At 50.2% G+C, this 16273-nt stretch overlaps 1 protein-coding gene and 1 long non-coding RNA gene across 3 annotated transcripts in view; both read left to right on the forward strand.

Annotated features, from left to right (window-relative positions):
* Positions 1-3: 3 nt before the first annotated feature.
* LOC144584638 (uncharacterized) lies at positions 4-6217 on the forward strand. 2 transcript variants are annotated; one of them, XR_013539020.1, is made up of 3 exons: positions 6-99; positions 615-2650; positions 3326-6217. It is a non-coding gene; the product is annotated as an uncharacterized LOC144584638 (long non-coding RNA). The 2 variants fall into 2 exon arrangements; XR_013539019.1 differs by having other exon boundaries at positions 4-99; positions 615-6217.
* Positions 6218-7168: 951 nt separating this feature from the next.
* The window catches only part of LOC110077283 (cell surface hyaluronidase CEMIP2-like), a 51754-nt gene continuing 42649 nt past the window's right edge, over positions 7169-16273 (forward strand). The window contains exons 1-5 of the mRNA XM_078381066.1: positions 7169-7225; positions 9137-9335; positions 11011-11151; positions 13284-13842; positions 15866-16035. Of these exons, the coding sequence (XP_078237192.1) occupies positions 7169-7225; positions 9137-9335; positions 11011-11151; positions 13284-13842; positions 15866-16035 (1126 nt within the window). The remainder of the gene's footprint in view (positions 7226-9136; positions 9336-11010; positions 11152-13283; positions 13843-15865; positions 16036-16273) is intronic.

Consider the following 16273-nt stretch of genomic DNA (forward strand, 5'->3'; position numbering starts at 1 on the left):
GAGGAGGGAGCGGGCACGGACCGGATCGAGAAGAGAAAGGCCCCTTCCGTGAAACACGGGATACGTTTCCAGCTTCAGGGCTCCGTGCCAGTGGTCCAGGTTGGCAAGTGGAAACGTGTGTCAACTCATGGCCGTCCTAATCATCATCCTCTTATTTATTTATTTATTTATTTATTTATTTATTTATTTATTTATTTATTTATTTATTTATTTAAATTATATCCCGCCTTTGGACCCTCGAGCCCAGCTCCTGTCAAAGAGGCGCCCTGGGGGAATCGAACTCCCAACCCCTCTGGCTGTGTCTTTCTGTCCTTGATACTGTTGAGTTACAAAGTTTGCTTTGTGTTTTTTCTCCCATGTCGGCCTTCCTGCTTTTATTTCCTAGGGGGAATGCCTGGCCAGCTACTTGCTTTGTGCAGGGAAGATGGCGTGGCCCTGTTTTTAATCCAGAAAATTCACGCGGTGTAAACTTTACTCAGATCCTGTCCACCAGGCAGTGTCAATTGTCAAAGGGGAAACTTGTACTGTCTGCTTAGAGAGGATACTGTCCGCCTGACGAAGGGAGGGTCTGGCACTAGAGTGGGAAGCCATGAGCTTGCGTTTTTCTTTTGCAGGATCTTGCCAGCGTTGGCCCCGTTTTTCTTTCTACCCTCCTGCTAAGAAACTGTACTCAGAAGGGGCAGCTCCACGCTGGGCCAGATCTTCCCGTTTCTTCTCTTGCCAACACTTATGGTCATCCTTTCTCCAACCACGAACAAGAATGGAAGACCCACTCTGTCCGACCAATCCATCTTTCCTGAAGAGCCAAGCAGATCGCCACATACTGCGCCCTGCACCAAGCTTCCATTTCCTGGCGTTTGCCAGCTTTCTCCTCCTCCTCTTCTTCCTGCCTTCTTGCCAGCCGGATGATGACGTAGGCACGTGTGTTTTTTTCCTTTTGAAAAAAAAAATATATTGCCGCTTATTTAATTTTTATTTAAACCGTTTCTGCCCCACCTTTCTCCTTAAGAAGGACATCCTTCAAAGACAATATTTAAAGCTAAAAACAACGAGTATACAAATATTTTAGAAGATCAAACAAATATCTCTGTAAAAGATGGTAAACAGGCACAACCTCAAAACACATTCACAACCATCCATTTAGAAACGTCACTCAGGCAGCCAGTCCCTCAGGGAAAGCTTGCCTGAAGAGAAAGTGTTAAATTTGCAGTTAGATCTGAGCTTAAGCACCTGTTGTTTCTTGAAAGTTATCTTCCCCTAGTTGATAGTGTCAATTCAGAAGACGTAAAATTATTGTACAATACATCAGGTCAGTTCCAACTCATGTCAGTCCTTTTCAGGTTTTTTCCAGGTAGAGGATATACAGAAGTGGATCACTCTTGCCTTCTCCTGGCAGTGCCCTAGGACTGCAGCTGGCCCAAGGCTACCCAGGCTGGCTCCGCTTGCAGGAGATACAGTAGCAAATTGAACTCCCAACCAGATACCTAAACCCCTGAGCTATCCAGCCAACTAATTATGACTTAGGGTGATCCTTTTCAGAATTTTCTAGGTAGAGAATACTCAGAGGTGTATTACCATTCCCTTCCTCTAGGGGCACCCTGGGACTGTGCAGTTGGCCCAAGGCTACCCAGGCTGGCTCTTCTCTCCGGAAGCAGAAAGGGGAATCCAACTCCCAACCTCCGGCAGGCACTCAAGCCACTGAGCTATCCACCCAGCGTATTGTACAAAGTGAGACCAAATTGCTAAGAAATAATTTGTTCCAGATTCTATCCTCTGCGCCAAAAAGTTCTAACAGGCAGTGTTGTTAAGACATTGGTATTTTGTAAGTGGATAAAAAAGAGACTCTTTGAACATACACTTCTGGACTTTTGCCCAACGGAAACAAGGTGGGTAGCTTGTGGCTCTCCACAAGTTTGGCACTCCAGCTCCCATCAGCCCCAGAGAACAGGGCTGATGATGGGGGTTGTAGTCCAAGAACAGTTGGTGGGATGGAGGTTTTCTAGACATAGATTAAGGTACTTGAGAATCTGGGTTAGAACAAACATCTAGGTGGGCTTCACACAGTCCTGTGATCAAACTTACTCTCTTGCAATGCTAATTGGAGGGAATTAATTTAGGGAGATCACAGATGGAGTTCTTACTTATGTTTGTGATTTTGTTTTGAAAGAGAACAGCCTGAATCTGAAGAGTTCTTTATGGGAAATGGGCCCTAAGGAACTGTTTCAGAGGATTCTCCGAGAAGCTTCTGAGTCTCAAAAATCCTTCCAAAGGGACCTCCCCCTGAATCATAAAGGCCAAAGAGACTTTCTAATGAGCCTGAACTTGACAACGAAGATGGGAGGAAAACGCAGCATCTGTGACCAGCTCCTGAAGTTCTCCCAGTATGTACTGGTGGAAGCACTTGGGCATAGCCTGGCCTTTGACCTTGTGGAATATCCAAGCTGCCACCACCCGAACGAGGTGCCCCAAATTCGCCTGAATCCCTACAACGTGTTGCCCTCCAAAGTGGAGTCATCATCCTTATACCACCTCCTCCAGCTACTGGCCGACGTGGGAGTGGCGGTTGAAATAGGTCAGCCCAAGACGGCACCCCGGCTAAGGGATCAGCTCCTCGAAACGAAGAGGACGGAGGTGGAAGAGACGCAAAACGGTAGGTACTTTGCGAGACCGTAGATGTTCCTAATCAGCCTCTGAGAGAATTTGCACGTGGGGTGCTTTGTGAGAACAACCCCCTGTGCAACTCTGTAAAGGCACAAAAAGAAGCAAGATCCTGTTGAAAAGTACAAGCACCGGATGGGTTTCTTGCCTCTTTGCATCCCATCAGCTTGTCTTTTTGTGTCTGGTGTGTGGGAGGCTCAGGGTAAAGGCAACAGAGCCATCTTGCAGGAATTGCACACCGCTTGGGGGGGGGGGGGAGAAGGCCTTGATGTCTCATTCTCATGCTGGAGAGGCAATGGCTTCTCTGGAGAATCCTCAAGAGGCTGCCTCAGTTTGGTGAGAGGGCGGCAAAATGTCTTCCTGTCTAAGTTGGTGGCTGCCGTGGGAGGCAACCTTGGGTTTTTGGGTTGTCCCCTGACTGGGCGTGACGTGGTGTGGCTTGCTTCTCAGTCCTTCACCTGCAGAAATCCGATCGGGAAGTTTAGGGGGCAGTACAGGGCCGCCTTGTGGATGATTGCAGTGCTGTTATTAGTTCTGTTGTCCATCACCACCGGAATCATAACGTCGGTGCACTTGTTATACACTGTTTCTGTTTTCTAAATGGTCTTGAGAAGTGTTCTTGGGGACAGTGCCTTTCTTTCTTTGTTTCGGCCGTGAATCATTTCAGCCCAAACCGGTATGGGTAACCTGGCAGGATTTCACTTCGGCTGGAGAGAAAGACCTGGCTCGGCAGATTTTGGGTGAGATCGAGGCAAAGCTGTAGCCGATGCAACTGGAGGAACAAGGAGACCCCTCTCGGTCAAAGGGAAATTGCAGGCAGTTGCTTAAAAAGTGTTCCCTGTTTTTTCTGCAAATTGGTCTCAAAACAAAGCCATCTGTATCGCCCTCTCCTGCAAAATACGTTTTTCTTCTTTATTCTTTTCTCACTGTGTAAATCCCTTCCTATTTTCCCTTTTTGCCCCTTCATTTTGTTACTTCTCTTTTTTCAACCGTGTTTTCCAGAGATGGTCCTTTGCTCTCTGGGATATTCTGGGACCCATAATCTTTGGTGTTGATCCCTTTTAGAAAAGGACCCAATTAAAAGAAAACAAACCATAAAACTTCTGGTTTTTGCCCAGACACATCTGCTCAAGAGTAAGGGTGCCTAAACTCAGGAAGATGGGACAAGGGTAGGGCTCGGAATGCACAAGGGCGCAAGGAACTTCTCTGGCCAAAAAGAAAGAAGAAAGTTTGAAAAAAAAAACCCTCTGTATCAGGGCGGCTCCTGACCGGTCCTCAATTCCTGTGAACCTCATTCTCTCATTCTTTCTTCCACCCGACGGGCAAAAGGGAGGAAACAGGATGTTCAGCCAGGGAGTGACTGAGAGGAAAGTGCCCGGCTTTTTTTTTTCCTTTCCTGCACAGATTTTTCAAATCTTCAAAAAAAGCCGGCAATGGGTGGCACTGTGGGAATCAGCCCAGTGCCCTTAAAAAGGATGCTGTTTGGGGGGGGGGGATTCTGTTTCAACAGCCCCCGTCGCTGGAACGGCCACTTGAATTAGGAGTAGAAAAGTAAGGGGGGGTGAGGTTCCCTATTTATGAGTCTAATAGAAGCCTCTAAAAATCAAGGTTGGAGAACTTGGGAACCAGAGTCTGGCCACATGTTGTCCGGCTGCACAGCCCATCCTCCCACTCTGTATGTGAATGGCTGCTGATAGGCTTTGTAGTCCCAGCTATTTCAGGAGGTCACAAATTCCTCATTCTTGGTCTAAAAAGTAAGGGGGTGGGGGAGATTACCTCTGCCCCTCTGTATTGAAGCATCAACTTATAGGGTATTTGTACAGAAAACCAGCAAAATCCCATTGTCATCCTTTCCGGGGTTGCATCACTTCCTATTTTGAGGGCTGGGTTGCTTATTTGATGTTTCTCAAGGAAATGAAGAATCCAGAAACTTGTGTTCCAGTCACACAGTAGACATGTGACTGCATGAACCATTGTGTGCAGAAGCAACGTTGAGGCTATGATCTTCTGCATCAGTTTACTCAGGAGTAAAGCCTCCCTGAAGCCAGTGGGAATTATTTCTTGACACACTGCAGTTTCCAGAAATGTCAGTCAAGACACAAAGAATGCATCCGGTTATAGTTCCGCCATGCATTTCACATTGGTGTGTCTTAAAACAACTGGAAAAGTCACGATAGTTGACACTCTTAGGAATTCAGAGTGAATCAGTTCGTTGTGAGACCATGCTTGGCAGGAAGACCAGTTGGGGTGGACCTCTGGGGAGAACACCAACAGACATCATCTCAAGATGTTGGATGATGGAACTGGAGACCAGCTGACTTTCAGATGAGTGCCAAGTTTTGGGAGGGTCCAAAGCACGAAAGGACTTTAGTAGTCTTTGGTCAACTTTGGGATAGGAGCTTCTTACAATGACTGGCCAGGACAGTCCTTTCCAACTTTAAGGTAACAGCCATGGGTCAGATCTGTCTTCTCTAACCTTTAACCTCTGCCGACCTTTTCCTGTAACACCTCATTCTCAGCCAACTGGGCTGTGGGGCTTCCAACGGGGGGATGATGGAAGTTGCAGTCAGATACATCAGGAGAATATGAGACCGGAGGGCAATAAGTTGGATGGTCTGGATGATATGAAGTTGCCAGCCCCAACTACAGTACACTTGCTGAATCAGCAAGATTTTTTGTCAACAGTTATGTATATTCAGTCGATGCAGTTGGTCTACTCTGGTTGGGAAGAGAAATTGGACGGAGGCCTTGAGTGGACTGAGCACTGTGGGAAATTCAATTTCAAAAAAGAGCAGGTATGTTCATGGAGCATAGGTCCCTCAACAGCTGTTGGCCACAACTGTCTAATGAAACTTCCATTACGAGATGCAGTGTACCTTAGGTCACAAATGATAGGCGCAAGCGACATGAGTAACATTCATGACGTGCTTGGGAGCTTCCCCAGTGGCATCTGGCTATGGACAGAACATTGAAAAATTGACACTTTAAATTACAAATCCCAGAACCCTCCACTGGGGATTCTGGGCATTGTGGTACAAAAATGCAACTTTTCCATGCTGCATATGTGGCTTGGAAGTGAGATGCTAGACTAGAGGGACTTTTCAGCTGTATTAAGATGTACCACACGGCAGCATCTCCTAACCTGATATCACCCAGATGTGTTGGAAATCAGCAGGATGGCCGAATGTTTCAACCATGACAATTCAGCTGCTCTACTCTGGAGGGCACCCGTTTAGGGAACATTGTGCTGTGGTAGCATCCCCAGAAACGTGCGTGCGTACCGTGAATGAGATGGGAGCAACGCGCTCTGGGACGTCTCCTCCCTGAACCTCTGAAAATCTATCCCTTGTTCCTGAGCTTCGCTAATTTAATTCTGGAGGACAGAACAACATGTTTCTTTGTACAAATTCTTAGCGCATCATGTTGATGCAATTATTTACATGCAGTGGTCGCCTCTGAACCTAGTCCTCCAGGCAATGTAGGAGAACAGAGCAAAAACTGAAATACAAATTCAACAAGGAATTGAAATATCAGATCCATCCGTGTCAAAATTACCAGTCCTTCAAAGGTATGTTGAACAGGGGACATGGGTGGTGCTGTGGGTTAAACCGCAGAAGCCTCTGTACTGCAAGGTCGGAAGATGAGCAGTCGTAAGATCGAATCCAGGCGACGGAGTGAGCTTCCATCGCTTGTCCCAGCTCCTGCTAACCTAGGTGTTCGAAAGCATGCAAATGCAAGTAGATAAATAGGGACCACCTCAGTGGGAAGGTCACGGCATTCCATGTCTAGTCGCGCTGGCCACGTGACCACGGAAACTATCTACGGAAAAACGCTGGCTCTACGGCTTGGAGACGGGCATGAGCACCGCACCCTAGAGTGAAACACGACTGGACTAAATGTCAAGGGGAACTTTTACCTTTACCAAAGGCCTAGTTTGTTACGTGCGGTCAGGTTGCCTCCAACATATGATGGCCCCGTGAATGAGTGCTCTCCAGCTCACTAGTCTTCAACAGCCCTGCTCAGCTCTTGCAAACGCACGCCTGTGGTTTCCTTTAGGGAGCTGATCCATCTCGTATTTGGCCTTCCTCTTTTTCCACCTTTCCCATCATGATGGTCTTCTACAGGGCATCCTGCCTTCTTATGATGCGCCCAAAGTAGAACATCCTCACTTTCATCCTTTTTGCCTCCTGAGATGGTTCAGGCTTGATCTGCTCTAGAGCTCCCTTGGGCATCTTTCTGGCAGTCCATGGAATTCGCAAGTCTGTCCTCCTAGAGAATTAACGTATTATTCATTTGTCTCCATTTCTATTTCTTGGATTCTAAAAAAAGAGCCTAGGTCAATGATTCCCAACCTTGGGTAGCCCCAGTGTTCTTGGACTGCATTTCCCAGAAGCCTTCATCGCCAGTTGTGCTGGCTAGGGAGTTGCAGTCAAAGAACATCTGGATTACCCAAGGTTGGGAACCGCAGGTCTTAGTGACTTACAGATAACTTTAGGGATCCTCTGAGGCCATGGGGTTTGTCCAAAACCCACAAAGTTCACCCCCAAAGCTACAGCAACCTCCTCCTGTAAGGCACAGTGGGGAATTGACCTCTTGACTTTTGCTGCCCTGCTCAGTTCTCCATCACACTGAGCTATCAAAGCAACACTTTTCCTCCAGAGCAGGGACAGCCAATTGACCAAAAATTAGACCCATTTGATCAAAAAGGATAAAACTGAACCATCAGACATTGTCAGAGAGAAAACATAAATAATTGTCTGTTACCAAGTTTCGAGCCTGGGTGGCCTTGGGCCGGCTGCACAGTCCCAGGGCGCCCCCCAGGGGAAAGAAATGGTGGTGCACTTCTGAGTCTCCTTGGAAAATCTTGAAAAGCGTTGCCAAAAGTCGGAACGGACTTGACCACAGTCCATGATTATTATTTAGGATTTAAGAAAACAAAACAACAATATGAGGGTCATTTTGTGATATGTAGACCCACAGAAACATCTTCTCACTGTTTAGCCTGAGGAAGTCCCCCCATCCCACCCCCACCCGCCAAGACTGCTTTGCTTCACGGCCTTCAAACCTAGAGAATTGGGTGGGTGGGGTGTGTCTCATTTTACTTTTTTTTGGGGGGGGGGCGGCATCGGACCCTGAGAACTCTGGCCACAGTGAGGGAGCAGCTCTGGCAATGGAAGGGCTGATCTTCCTTCTGCGTGGCTTTGGCATCCCTAAGAAAGGCGATGGGCTGGCCTTAAGCCCCGGCCGTCCCTGCGACAGGGCAGAGTGGACATGACGCCATCAACACAGAAGCTCCCGGGGGGGGGGCGGTCTTCTGTTTCATCCTGGGCTTTTCTTTCTTGAGATACAATTTTTCCCCTCCAAGCAAAAATAATTTTCGCAGGATTTAATACATTAAGATGCAGCTGCCATGCAATGTGTTTTTATTTCAGATGATCCTGGGGGTGGGGGTCGGTGAGGAGGTTAAATGAAGGCCTGCTTTGCAGGGACAGCTCCCCCCCCAAGACATTTTGCGTGCCCGAGGCAGAGCTGCAAAGAGGGCATTGGATGGCCTCCCTTTCTGCGCCAGGTGCGCCCCAGCCCAGGTAATGTGGGACTCCTGAGGGAGCCCTCCCTCCCTCCGGCCCTGCAGCTCCCCTCCATCCTTGGCGGAAAGAATCCCAGCTCTCTGGACCGGCCCCGCCGTCGGGCAGAGTCAACCGGCTGCCTGCTCAGAAACAGGACCCTGGAATGCCATTTTCCTCCGACCTGGCTCTTCCCCAGGTTCCAAACCCCCCACCACTGAAACATGGGCTTTGTAGTCCAGGGCATCTGGAAAATGCCCAGCTGGGGAAGATACTTTGAAACTGCTTTTGCTGATTGACCACCCCCTCCAGCTCAGCTGATTCATTTTGTCCCAGGCTGGTTCTGCTGCAGGCTTAGGATCGCGGGTTGTGGAGGGGCCTCCGGAGAGGAGAAAGCTCTCTCTCTCTCTCTCTCTCTCTCTCACTGTGGCTCTCGCTGAATCTTTTAACTCTTCCTTGAACTTTTTTTAAAAAAGCACCCTCAGAATTGGGTTGCAGGAGCCACCCATTTCCCCGGGGGGGGGGCAGGGTTGCGCTCCGGCGCTCCCGCCTGCGCGCAAAGTCGACCCGGGGAAATGTTGCCTTCCCACGTTGCAGCCGAAGTCCTTCAGCCACCGCGATGGTGCAGCGGGAGAGGCGTGAAAAACATAGGGAGGGAGGGCGATCGGAACAGTCCTCGTGGTTCCTTCTCTTCCCCCCCCCCATCATCATCATCATCATCTCCCTGGGGTTTCCCTCCCCCGCCCTTTTCTCCTCTTCCCCCATTCCTCCCCCCCCCCTTTCCTGCTCCTTTGCAAATCGGCGCGGCATGTGCAGAATGCAACCCCCCAACGTCACCGGCCGGGAGGAGCAACCGGCGCTCAGCTGGTGTAAACAGCGGCTCGCCTTTATAAATAGGGAGGCAAGCGAGGTAGCAGAGGAAGGGAGGGAAAAAAAGCCGGGCATCTCGGAGCAAGGGATCATCGCCGAGGGGACCAGAGTTTTTCCTTCTCCCTCCGAGCGCCGGAGGCAAGGACGAGCCAGCCTTTCCAACGCACCGGAGAAAAGAGGAGAGGGGAAAAAAAAACTTCTTTTTTTTCCCCGCGTTAAAAGCGTGCGCTCCGTGCGCCCTAGGTAAGGAGAGACGGACTTTGTTTGAGGCGCCGCCAGGAGGCGCTGTTGAGGCTGGATGGTTGTAAAACGCGCAGCTCTCTGCCCTTGCCGCCGCTGGGGGGGGGGGAGATGGTTGCGATCCTGAAACCACTTTTTTTCAGACAATAAGTCCTCTCTCTCTCCTCGCTTGGATGCAGGGAGTTTTTTCCCCCCCGTTTGGACATCTCCAGGACAAACTTCCTTTTGTGTTTGAGACTACCGCTCCCATGCTCCCCCCACCCAACCAGCCGGCTTGGGGGAGCATGGGAGTTGGGGTCCAGGAAAAAAAAAGGTTTCCAGTCCCTTGGCTCTTCAAAACCTATCCGGAGCGAGACCAAATGGTCGGTAGTCTGTCACTAGGCTTCCCTAGCAAGTAGATCCATGTGGCGCCGACGCTTGCGTAAATCTCATTCACTCAACGGGTCTACTTCTGGGAGGAACCATAGGGGAGTGGTTGTGGGGGACGTCCTTCCAAGAGAGTGGGGGCTAGGGTCGCCGTTTTCGGGGTGTGTGTGTGTGAATGTTCCTGTGTGTGTGGGTGGGTGTTCACGTGCGCGAACTCGCAGGATTTGGGCTAGAAGTTGGTGACGGTAATAATGATACGAGTCATGATGGTGGCGAAAAATCTTGCGCGCGGGGGGGGGGAATTTGGGCAAAGGCAGCAGAACGAGGCTGCCCGGAGCGAGGGGAGACAACCGCGTGCCGCGCGGCATCCTCAGCGCGGTTGCGCCTCCTCCTGTGCCACCACCTGCGCCTTTAAGCCGGAGGTCGGGAGACTTTCCTCCTCCTCCTCCTCCTCCCCCGCCGGCGACGCCACTCGAACCCCGACGGCGCGAACGCGGGCGCGAAGCGCAAGCGCGCAGGGCGATCCAGAGCCGCACGACGGGTTCCGCGGGGCGGGGGGGGGGCTTGCGCCACAGCTGCAGCTGCTCCTTCGCAAGACGCTAAGAAGGAGTCTGGGGCCCGATCCCTCGATCACAACGTGGTGGATTCCCGGAGCAGATCTCCAGCGCACAGCCAGGTGGGTACTTCCCGTTGATCCCTCCCTTCTCTCTCTCGACACGCGTCCTTTCTCTGTCCTTTCGCATGTTACCTTAGGGGGAGAGACCTGAATGCCTGCACGGGGAGGGGCCAGCTTCCCCTTCCCCCCTCTCTCAATCCTAAAGCTTGCTCTTGTTCTGTGCTATCAAGCTAGGGACCCTAACACGGTTTTTAGAATAGGAGATATATTTAAGAAGCGGCTTTACCGGGGCCACGCAGCTAGTGAGTTCTCCTGCACCAGTGGGGATTTGAACTCGGGACTCCTCAGTCCTAAACTGACACTGGTTCACCTAAGATGCAGCTGTTTCCAGGTGCCCAACAGGTGGAGTCTTGCAATGGCCCACATCATCCATGCAAATTATGCTGAGCTTTGTTCTCTTCCCCACACCCAAGAATTCTACATTTATTTGTTATTTTAACACACACACACACCCTGTGTTGTAGAGGTGGCCGCTGTGCATGGATGATGCTCACCCGTTGTTTTGTGGCTCCTCCACTTAACCCTGTAATTACACACTCCTGGGTTTGCTGACTTGATAGAAGTTGAAGCTAGGGGGGTGTCTTTTGCTGGGGGGGTGTCTTTCTCTCTCACTCTTTTCCTCCCTCCCTCCCCCAGGGAATTGCTCTTTTCCGGTGGCGCCCCTGGTCTCCTGGCACCCGGGTCACAACACTAGCCATGCTGCGGTCATTGGCCGAAAAGACGCTTTCCTTCTGGAGAGTTCTGCTACTTTCCACTCTCTGCTCATCCAGGAAGGAGGTAAGAATTGAGAACACAGATTGATTTCCTTCCTTTCTTCCTTCTTCCTTATCTGTCACGGGGGCTTCCCTCCTGTTTAGGTTTACCGGGACCTGTCCTCCTGGATCAGCTGGGTTTTGTCTTGAGCCAAACCGACCAGAATCACGGGGTGGACTTCTAGGTTAGTGTCGGTAGGAAGAGAGGTTGAGAAAGTTGCTGAAAATGGACTACAAGCCCCACATTCCTCAGCCAGCAGCTCTGGGAAGTGTAGAGCTTGTAAGTGAGCTCAAGGTCTGAATTTCCATAGCTCTAAATCCTCTACTCGTGTCCTCTGGTATTCCTGACTAGGCTTGCCCAAGAGGATTCTGGGGGGGCACCATATCGTCATAATCTCAAGACTGCAGATTTGAAAGGGACCCTGTGGGTCATCCAGTCCAGCCCATCAAGTTGGCGCAGTGGGGAATCAAACTCCCAACTTTTGGCTCCGTAGTCAGAGGCCTCAACCATGGAGCCATCCAGCAGTTCATATGATCCCACATGTATTCACTGAGCTGTGATAACCCTAAAAGTTTGTGTAACTTGGTCCCTAGATATCTACCCACAAATACTTCATCTTACCCTTTAGGTAGGATGGCCCTGGGGGGTCAACGGCAGGAATTGTAGATGCAACACTCCCCTGATTTCTGGTAAAACTAGTGGGATGTGTGCTGTTTACAGTTTGAGGATCTCACACTGTCAAATCCTGCCGAACTGGCTGGGATCATGGGGTCATCTAGCCCACCCCCAGGCCTGCCAGCCCTGAGACATCGTTATTCAGCTTGCCATGGGCCAGAAAGAGTTGTATTCTCTCAATATTTGGTTGTGTGTGCTGAGAAAAAAACAGGAGACATGATTTTCTGCCGGTGCTGTTTGTGGTGGGAGGGACCTCTCTCTTCCCTGGTGCCGAAGAAAGAGGTTTCTGCCAAACCAAACAAGGAGAATAAATTTAATTTTACCCCAGACAGCTGTGGCAAACCCCCACTCCTCATTAACCCCCCCACAGCTGATGAGGTTTGCCTTAAAAACACACCACCTGCGTTAAATGGCCATTATACCAGGGGTTGTTTGTCACTCACATTTAGTACAGGGCTGAGGGGAAAACTTCTAGCTGTTTTCGAACAGGTCGCAGCCTGTAAAAATAACAGAAACCATGGAAGCGATGTGTCGCAGCACCTTGACGACTCACCGATTTATGTCAGGGTGATCGCAACCTACGGAAATCTTGTACTGTCATAAATTTGTCAGGTTTCCAAGTGCCCAAATATAATATACAGGTCGCCCACGATGAGAGGTGGCAGCATGTTGGAGAGACATGATTCCAGGCAGAGTTTTGGGGGTTGAGAAACCGGACTAGGAAGGAACACTGCGCTTGTTTTCAAGGCCGATGGCGAAACAAATCATTCAAAGGCTGTTGAAAGTCTGCTTGTGGGATTGGGATAGATATGAAGCCTAGTTGAATTTAACAGTTCAGTTTGGTATCGTATGTTTGAGGAAGTGGATTTGAGCCACAAAAGCTGCCATAGATAGATAGAGAGACCGGGGGGGGGGGGGCTAAACATGATTCAGGATCAATAGTTTGAAATCCCAGGCTGGCTGGAGGGCTCAGTGGTTAAGGTTTCTGGCTGTGGAGCCAGCGGTTCGGAGTTTGAATTCTCCACTGGGTGCCTCCTGAGAGAAGAGCCAGCCTGGGTGGCCTTGGGCAAGCTGCATAGTCCCACAGCGCCCCTAGTGGAAGGGAATGGTAATACACTTCTGAGTATTCTGTCCTTGGAAAACCCTGGAAAGGGTTGCCAGCAGTCAGAGTTGATTTGATGGCACATGATGATAATGATGATGAAATCCCAAGAGGGAAACTGCAGACTAAAAAAATCTAGCTGGAGGTATGTTTGCCTGTTTTGCTTGGGGTTTCTGCAACTCACAGTCACAAGCTCGCCTTTTTGAGCTCAGCCGGCAGCTCTCCAGATGTTTCAGGACCCATTTCCAGCTGTTGGCCATCTTGGCTTACCAGGTGGAGGATCTGAGCTTTCCCCTCACCTTTCATTTCATTATAGCAGATCATTCCCCCACCCCCCACCGGGGAGAAATCCTGTCATCTCTCTGTGCTTCCTTTGCAGGAGTCTTGGTCTTTGCTGACAATCCGGAGCAGCCGATCATCCTTAGAGCACGCAGCATCCTCCTGGAGGACGGTGGGGCCCTGCACATCGGCTCCGAGCTTTGTCCGTACCGCTCCAAGGCGACCATCTCTCTCTATGGAAAAGCCACTGAGGGTGCAGACGTGGCGGGCTACGGCAAGAAATTCTTGGGGGTGGGAAGAGGGGGCATTCTGGAGCTCCATGGCAGAAAGCCACGATCATGGACATGTTTGGCAAGAACCTTGTATCCAGGGGGCCTCCGGTACGGCCCGCACGCCTCCGAAAAGCGCTGGAGCAGTCGGGGCCTCAACATCCGGATCATTGATGCTGGCACCGCCCAGGTGGTGGCCTCCGGCCGCTTTGACACCCACCTCCTTGTCAATGCCAGCCAGAAATTAAAGGAGTTCCTTGTACGGCAGCCCCCGGGCCACCTGATCGCCTTAGCCGTGGGGGATTCGGCTGCAAAGCACTTAACTCTGGAGGCCAGACAATTTCTCAAGGACCTGCTCCACAGCCGGTTCGTCCTGCACCTGCAGTACAGGTAAGCTGAGAAATGCACCTTTCCATCCTTTTATGAAAGTGTCTGTAGGTCAGGGTTTAATTGAGAGGATGGGGAAAGCTGGTTTCTGAGGAGGACTGCAGATCCCATGATTCCCAGTGGTGTCGTGGAGGCAGGGTTCACTGGGTTGAATCTCTTGGGGCTTTCTGGGTGGCGGATTGTGCCACCCTCTGCCACCCTATTCAGGGTTTCCACCTCCCTCTCAGCTTAAGCGCAACCCCATCCTTAGCTAAGAGGGAAATGGCTTTTCCCCTCCCTCCCAATGGCAAATATTGTTGGGAGCAATCCCTATAAACATTTGAGGACCGGTCAGTCTCAGATGGCTCCCAAAGACAATTAAGAGCCATTAGCTCTACAAAAGACCCCCTTCTCAATTGTCCATATGCTCCGATCCAGGGCCCCCCCTGTTTTGAGTCTTCTCATGGGGCAAGGTGACTATATGGACAGTCAAGATAAGCTTCCAAATGTACTACTACTTCCCTGGTCGTCCTCATCCATTGGCTAATCTGGCTTCCGCAGATGGGAATTGTAGTCTAAAAAGAGCATGCAAGGCACCATTCTCAATAGGCTAGCGTTGTTTCTGCCTCTAAGAAGGACAATATTGGCACCTTGGCACGAGCATGTGGAATTCCTTGGCCAAGGGCATTTGATGGATTAGGAGAGGGCTCAAGAGACATGGAAGATGGGATCCCCATGTTGCTGTTACCCCAAGTTAGATCACGACCATGTTCTAGAGGTTTGGTTTGCATTTGCTTCTTTGCTTCTTTCCTTATTTTAAAGCAATTTTCACTGCTAACTTGACAATTGAGACAAATCTAGTTGTGGCTCAGCATGGTCCAACCCCATCCATGTGCAAAGTAGAGGTGAAGATCTCTCTCTCTCTCTCTCTCTGTTTGAACCCTAGGAACGGCTGCAGGGGAGAAGGGTGGGGAGGTAGTTAGGAAGGTTGTTGACTTGGTTGCGGCCGGTTTTGTCGGCAAATGGAACGGTGCAAAATTAAGGCGCGATGGAATTTAATTTGCTGTTGCCAGATCAAGATGAACACACACACACCCCCCCCCCGTCTGCAGGCACTCTGTGTCCCTGCCGCTCACCCACAGATTGAAAGGTGCTTCTTCATTGACCTCTTTAATGACCTTAGCACTGGATCGGAGTTCGAGGATCCACATCATTGCAATCGCCTTAAATCATAACCAGGCCTCGCCAAAGGTATCACCAGTGTTGCATTTGGCTCCTCGCTTCAGTGTTACTCTACATTGATCACTTTTGGAAAGAGCAGTGAGCTTTTCCACCACCATGGACAGCTCCCTGATTTTTCCTCCTCGCTGTCCACACCGAGATTTTTTTAAAAATTGAACTTGATGATCCGAGGGGGGGGGGAAGGCTTCCCATTTTTGCCCTTGGCAGCCTCTTTGTAACCAAGTGTGAAAGGTCTCGGAGCTGAGACGCATACATGTTCTCGTACGGATACGGTGTGGGACATGATTTTGCTGGGGTCAAACACAAGCAGGGGGGCAGGTCAGGTTGCAGGTAGATATTTTAAGGGACCTCCGTGCTGCAGAGCCAGAGATGGGGGGGGGGTTGATGCCCCATTCTCTGCCTCCTAAGAGAAGAGCCAGCCTGGGTAGCCTTTGATAAGCTGCACAATTACAGGGTTTCCTCTGAAGAAGGGAATGGGAATCCACTTCTGAGTAGGCTCTGACTGGAAAACCCTGTAAAGAGTCAACGTAAGTCCAAACTGACTTGATGGCAAACAATAATTATTATTTATGTATTGCACTTTTCAGTTGATCACTAATTAGAGTTCTCTGCTGGGTGTTTGGTCTAAATTAAGGCTAGGGGAAAAATAAACCTTTCCAGACGTTGATGGATTTCAACTCCCATCATTCTTGATCAGCAAAGCCAACACTAAGGGATGGTGGCCAGTGTCATCCAGCAATATCTGAATGGTTGACCTTGTTTTTCTCCTCCTTTTTTTTCTTCCTGGCTCCGGCTGTTTCTCCAGACAGCCCTGGGCTTTGGTTGGGATCCTTGGAGGAGAGGCGTCTGCCACCGCCGAAGAGGCCGCACCGCCACCGGGGAACGGCACGGCAAAGCTGGCTGTAGCAACGAAAGGCTTCGAGACCTACGAAGGGGTCAGCTTTAGTGTCACGGCTTACAGCGGCTGGATCAAAGGTTCTGGGCGCCTTTCCTAATCTTCTGTTTGATTAGTGGTCGAGTCTGCTTTTCTAGAATCCAGGGGTATCTACGCAACAGGCCACCCTCCTCGCTATGTTTTTGGCCTGTCTCTAGCTTTTATCAGAGTGGTCACCCATTGATTAAAAAAAAAAACCCAATCATTCGGAGAGAGCAGTGAAATCTATATGTGACTGAGTCAATGGCTGCAAAGCCAAAAGGAAGCGGCTTAAACAAT

The sequence above is a fragment of the Pogona vitticeps genome, chromosome 12 (assembly GCF_051106095.1).
Source record: "Pogona vitticeps strain Pit_001003342236 chromosome 12, PviZW2.1, whole genome shotgun sequence".
NCBI classification, from domain to species: domain Eukaryota; kingdom Metazoa; phylum Chordata; class Lepidosauria; order Squamata; family Agamidae; genus Pogona; species Pogona vitticeps.